Source organism: Primulina eburnea, chromosome 1 (assembly GCF_022965805.1).
Source record: "Primulina eburnea isolate SZY01 chromosome 1, ASM2296580v1, whole genome shotgun sequence".
Classification (NCBI taxonomy): Eukaryota; Viridiplantae; Streptophyta; class Magnoliopsida; order Lamiales; family Gesneriaceae; genus Primulina; species Primulina eburnea.
Genome location: NC_133101.1, coordinates 13,766,457 through 13,772,784, shown reverse-complemented (window position 1 = coordinate 13,772,784; position 6,328 = coordinate 13,766,457). Strand labels below are relative to the sequence as shown.

Genomic DNA, 6,328 nt, shown 5'->3' with positions numbered 1-6,328 from the left:
TTTCTGCTACTCCATTTTGTTGAGGCGATCTTGCAGCTGATAGCTCGTGTTTAATCCCATGATCTTCAAGATAGGATGGTAGATATTTGTTTAGAAATTCAGTTCCTCTATCACTTCTGATTCTATTGATGTTTTCCCTTTTCTCATTGTGAAGTCTCTTGAGCAGCTTGATTAGATGATCAGCAGTTTGATCTTTGGATCCAAGAAATAGTACCCATGTAAACCTAGAATAGTCATCAATGACGACCAGAGTGTATTTCTTTCCCCCTAAGCTCATTACCGGGATTGGTCCAAATAGATCCATGTGAAGAAGGTCTAGACATCTAGTTGAAGAGTTTCTTCCTTTGCTTTTGAAAGTTGATCAAACCTGTTTTCCAAGCTGACAAGCATTGCATACTTTATCTTTGGCAAAATCAACATTAGGCAGTCCAGATACTAGCTTAAGCTTACTAATGGTAGCAATGGATTTGAAATTTAGATGATTTAGTCTTTTATGCCATAGCCAATTTTTATTTCCATTTAAAGCAACGAAACAGGTAGATGCATTTAAATTTTGATCATTCCATTCTACTCTATAGGTATTTTGACTTCGATAACCAGTCAACACAGTATAACCTGCATTAGTTTTCACCATACATTTTTCTTTATGAAATTCAACCGTGTACCCATTGTCACAAAGTTGACTTATACTGATCAGATTGTAGCATAAGTTTTCTAATAAGAGAACATCTTTGATGATGATTTTGCCATGAGTAATCTTACCCTTACCCATAGCTTTACCTTTAGAGTTGTCACCGAAGGTGATTGTTGGTCCTTTGAGATCTACAACTTCTGATAATAGATCTTTATTTCCTGTCATATGTCTTGAGCATCCACTGTCTAAGAACCATGATGACTTTTCTATGTTTTTCTTCTTTAGTTCCTGACAATGAAAGATTGGTACCCTATTTTATTTGGGTCCAAGGTTAATTAGACCCTTAGGAATCCACACTTGAATTATCCTTGCGGATTTTTTGTGATGTGTTCCAGGGTAATCATGATAGAAAGCATACTCTGGTGATGAATATAGTATATGTTGTTTGGGCCTATGATTATCATCATTCAATCTATACCTCTTTTGAACTGGTCGGCAATTGTAGGAATTGTTAGGTCTGATTCTTGAGTGATATCTGGTTGACCCTTCGTATCCGGTTGGATTTGGCCTGGGTTTGCGCCAATATTGTTTGGATTTATCACTCTGAACATAACCCAAACCACATCGCCTCCCATTATTCTCAAGATTTATATTTTGAATGCCTTGAACTATAGGCTCATTATGTTCATATACCGAGCTAGATCTGACAAATTTAATTGATCTTAAACTGTCTTTTTCTAGCAACGGTTGAGTTGAAGCTTCTGAGGTATTACAATCATTTATGCCGTAACCTAGCCCAGTTCTATCTCCGGCTGGTTTCTGCATTTCATGTATCTTATCAAGAGAAGCAGAGGACTTGTTCCACATGTTGATGGTACTTAATAACCGTTTGTTTTCTTTTAATGTAGCATGGAACAATCTTCGTAAATCATCATTCTCAGCTGCTATCAGACTTAGCTTGACTTTCAAACTTTCAACCTCTTTGTGCTGCGAACAGCTGGAGAGAGTTAGTTTGTTTTTCAAGTCTTTCTTTTCTGCATCAGCTTCATTGAGTTTCATATATAGTCCTTTGAACTCATTTACCATGTCGTTAAGTGCTGTAACAAGATCTTCTCGTGTAAATTCTTCAGAATTAAAATCAAATACCATTTCATCAGTAGCTTCTTGATCTTCCTTGGCCATAAGACATTCGACTCTTTCGTCTTCACTTTCACTCGAAGATTCTTCAGAAGAAGACTTTTCTGACTCTGTTTCAGCCCATTTGCCTTTGTCTTCTTCTGCAACCAAAACTTTCTGATTCCTTTTCTTGATGAATTTCTTGTCGTTTTTGAATCGTCTTCTATTCTCCGGTTTCTTTTCATCGTTCTTTGGCTTATTGCATTCTGCAATAAAATGTCCCTTCTTTCCACAGTTAAAACACCCTTGACCATCCTCAGTATGGTCCTTTTTAAAATAAGGTTTATTCATTTGAGATTGATTTTTGCGCATAAATTTACCAAATTTTTTAACAAACAGAGACATGGCTTCATTGCTTAGTTGCTCAGCCGATTTCTTACTTGTGGACTCTTCGACCGGAAGAGTCACTGTAGCTGCTGCCAATGCCTTTGTTTGTTGGGTTGTGGACGGCTCTTCTTCGGTTCGTATCCCTAGCTCAAATTCATATGCTTTGAGATCAGCAAATAGATCACGTAGTTCCAGTTTGTTTAGATCTTTGGATTCTCGCATAGCTATAGTTTTCACATCCCATTCTCTGGGAAGAGCTCTCGTGACCTTTAAAGCAATTTCTCTGTTGGAGTACTCTTTTCCAAGTGAGGTGAGTTCGATGATAATGCTGCTGAATCGCTCATCAAATTCTGCAAGAGTTTCTCCTGGCTTCATCTTTGCATTGTCGAATTTTTGAATAGCCACTGTCAGTTTGTTCTCTTTGGTCTGATCATTTCCTTCGCACAATTGAGTGAGTTTTTCCCATATTTCTTTTGCAGTGGTGCAGGTCTTGATTTTGGCGAACATGTTCTTATCCAGAGTCTTATAGAGAATATCTTTTGCAACGTTGTCTAAGTTTGCTTTCTTTTTATCTTCAGCGGTCCATTCAGATCTGTGCTTCTCTATCATTTGAGGAGCACCTTCAGTTACACCAACAGCTGTGTTTGCTTTCATTATCTTCATTGGTCCATCAGTAATTACAAACCACATATCGTCATCATGTGCTGCTAGATGTGCCTGCATGCGAATTTTCCAATCATCATAGTCTTCTTTGGAGAACATAGGGATTTTATTAAAAGATGCCATATTATTCAAGAAATATCAATGCTTGAGAAGAACCTGGCTTTGATACCAATTGTTAGGATCGAGAAAGAGTTAAGAGGGGGGGGGGTGAATGAACTCTTTCACATTTTCTTTTGTAAAATGTATTTTCAACCGTTTTTAGGCGGTTCGAAAAATTCCTTTCTCAAACGGTCGAAAGAGGTGAACCACTAAAGTGTGCGGAAGATGGTTCACTTCCTTTTGACAGATATTTCTTGAGAAATTAACAGTTTAAACAACAAGAATATGAATAACAGATAACAGTTTGCACAAGATAAGAGACACAGTATTTTTATGGATGTTCGGAGATTTAATACTCCTACGTCACCCCTTCTTCTTTTGGTAGGAAGGATTCCACTAAAAGACTTTGACTTTATAAATCGTTTGTAACAGCCCAATCCAATCAGGACTTATTCCATTGCCTGTTTTGGAACTCCTAGTGATCACTTTACACTTCTGGATTTTTAAGAACCCTTAGTTCACCAGATTTCCAGACTTCAATCAAATAACCATAGGTTATTGATAGAACAGTAGATTGTTTTTGGTAGCACGAAAAGATCCTTAAATGATCAAATATATGTCTGTGGAGCTGCGTGCAGAAGAGCGATAATGAAAATGTAGACTGTGAAAGCGCTCAAAGATCTTTGTGAAGGCAAGCTGAGAGACTTTTTCAAACAGTGTTAGAGTTGTGTAGCTTGCTTGTCGATAGCTTGCATTTCTCCCAGATGATATAGCCGAACGATGTAACGGTCAAAAACTACAGTTATCGTAAACCTGAGCTTCTGAATCAGATGAGTCACTTTCTCATTTATGAGCAATAAATGCTCGCATTTAAACTACCTTTTGCTTATCATAAATTTGAAGCTCTTTACTTGAGGTTTACTCCTTTGGGCGACTGTGCAAACAGCAATAGGTTATGAAAACTGTCTCTGAACGTCTTCTCTAGGAAAGAGATATAAATGCATATCTTCCTTGGAATTGATGTGAGATCGTTGACTTCGAGAATTTGAATGCATTCAACCGGTCAGAGAATGTTGGAAAGCAATAAGTAAGTCTCTTAAATGAAGCGGCTGAAATCTAAAGAATAGGCAGGTTGAAAATCAGCGGTTGATAATTTCCAACCGCGGTTGATTTCTAATTTATCATACACCAAAATTCCTGAAATTTCATTTCTTAACATCACTGGTTTAGCTTGGGCTTTTGATGGACTCTGCTTGTACAACTGCAGCCAGGTAATAAATATTGAAGGAAGTGTTTTATTGATATAAATATGAATTTTAGTATTAAGGGAGTGTTAGTTCAACAGATATTAAAAATTAAAAAATCCATGTTAATTGCTTTTGTTATCAAGTAATGCCTCAAGCAGAAAGCCTTGAGGTTGAAAAGCTTGGTAGCCCTCCAGATTATTTGATCAGTTCATGTATTATAGGACAACTCTATGAAGGCGTGGAATTTAGTGGGGAAAGCACTAAGGGAATACACATTCCTTCAAATACTCCTGGTTTGAATAGCTCCCCGGATGTATGCATTAATTTTTCATGTTTACTTATGTTTTAAATTTGAATATTTGTTTCCAATAGACTCTAGATTTTCTCTGCAGGTTCCATATGTATATGATTCTTGCTTTGGTCTGGCAGTATCTCATGGGAGCTTGGCAATTGTTGTGGTATCATATTCCATCTGTCCATTCTCTTATAGTTGGAATGTCCATGAACTTATCCTAAATATTGTACTAGTTTTTCTCTCTTATCAAATTTTAAGTCAAAATAATAAACTCACTCGATGTAGCGATTCAAGATTTGAAGAAAAAACTGAATTCTATTCATAGCATTTTGAGAAAACTCTTAGATAACATACCATCCAAAAATTGATTTTTTACTTCTCTCATATTATGTTTCAGATGAGATTGGTCAATATCTTGCTTCTTGCCCTTTACAAAAATAAAGAAAATTTACTGAAAATAAAAATAAAGAGGAAAATAGAAAGATCGAAATTTCATCTCTCCGGAACAGTAGTCATATAATAATACCTAGGAAAAGGAGCTTAGTTGACTGAAATGAGTCTAAGCAATGGAATCTCTTGATCCTTTTCTTGCACTTGGTCACCTTTTACCTTATGCTGAGTAGATGTCATTGATACCCCTGTACTTTAATCTAGTTCTAAGAAGTTTGGTGTCTGTTATTTGCAGGCTCGAAGATTTGATTCTGATTTATTAAATCCCATGTACCAAGAAAGGTGAACTTTTAAAATTATATTTTCTGGTAACAAATTATGAAATAGCAACTGCCATGTGGATAGATGCTTGCAACAAACAAGCACCCACATTTCTTTAAAAGAAAATTTTGATGATTTAGTCAAAAGCTGAATGGAAGCAATAAGAACTAACCGTTCAAACAATTACCTATGTTTGATTGACCAATAAATGTTATTGTAATTTTACAGAACTCAGAAAGCTGCTATCGAGTTCCTTTGGATTGGAGGGCAGCAATTGGACACTTCCTCCAATATATGTTTTGATATTGATTTCGGATCATTTCCTAGTTTCCCTGAGGTAAAATTAATTTGGTGGGAAAAAAACATATTATGGTCTCTGAGTCTGTGTGGGAGTTTCAGTGGGCTTCTGAACATTTGGGATATTGTGGTAGCCCTCGTGTCTTTCAAACTGTCGACACCAAACTATGTAGAGCATATTCTGCAGAAATGGTTGACATCTTATTTTGGATCCAATTTTGGCATTTGTACTATGTTCTTGTCTACGGAATTTAAAATTTTTCCCACTCTTTCAATCTATTAGCTGAAGGCTGGTTCCATTCTTGCTTTATTAACAGGAGAGAGAGTTTTGAATATGAAGAACATTGCAGTTTTTGTTCAGCAATTGTGCCATTTGAATCAATAGAATACGCCATTTGTTCGAGAGTGAAGAATGGCAATGGAGTTGATCAAACCCATAAGCTACACCGGTGTTCTGTATCTATGCAACTTCGCCCTGCTAAACATTCCTGGTTTTGCATGTGTTGTCAAAGAAGAGCTTCAAAGTTGGCACCTCTAATTTTTTTCACGATGTCTTTATACCCTTACAATTTTAAATCTTTTTTCGAATCTTCAGCCTTCAAGAAATCTTTCTCACCATGTTGTCCCTTATGTGGGATACTTCTACAAAGATTACAGCCTGAATATTTACTCTCCCCATCTCCAGTATAACGAAATTCCTCTTTAAAAATTGTCAATGAAAAGTCCGCCCTCTCGACTGAAATCATCAGTCAGCAGCCCCTTACAATCTATGATTTATGACAGGCCTCTATCTCCGTCAGCAGGTCTGTGTTTCCAATTTTTCCTTCTGCGGTGCTTCTGTGAAAATCCACTGATATGTCCTATACATAATAACTACCA

The 6,328-nt window shown here is 36.6% G+C and overlaps 1 protein-coding gene across 1 annotated transcript; it reads right to left on the bottom strand.

Annotated features, from left to right (window-relative positions):
- Positions 1-361: 361 nt before the first annotated feature.
- LOC140804587 (uncharacterized) lies at positions 362-2,923 on the bottom strand. The gene is made up of 3 exons (XM_073160645.1): positions 2,131-2,923; positions 1,113-2,016; positions 362-944 (listed from the first exon to the last, which is right to left on the bottom strand). The coding sequence occupies exons 1-3, from the start codon at positions 2,921-2,923 to the stop codon at positions 362-364; spliced, it is 2,280 nt and encodes a 759-aa protein (XP_073016746.1).
- Positions 2,924-6,328: the final 3,405 nt, after the last annotated feature.

Excerpts from the sequence above, each read along its gene's own strand:
- LOC140804587 (XM_073160645.1), bottom strand. The coding sequence starts at position 2,923 with ATGGCATCTTTTAATAAAATCCCTATGTTCTCCAAAGAAGACTATGAT. Across the intron at positions 2,017-2,130 it reads TCTGTTTGTTAAAAAATTTG|AATGCAATAAGCCAAAGAAC; the intron begins GTAAATTTATGC and ends ATTTTATTGCAG. Across the intron at positions 945-1,112 it reads TGCCGACCAGTTCAAAAGAG|GGTACCAATCTTTCATTGTC; the intron begins GTATAGATTGAA and ends CAAATAAAATAG.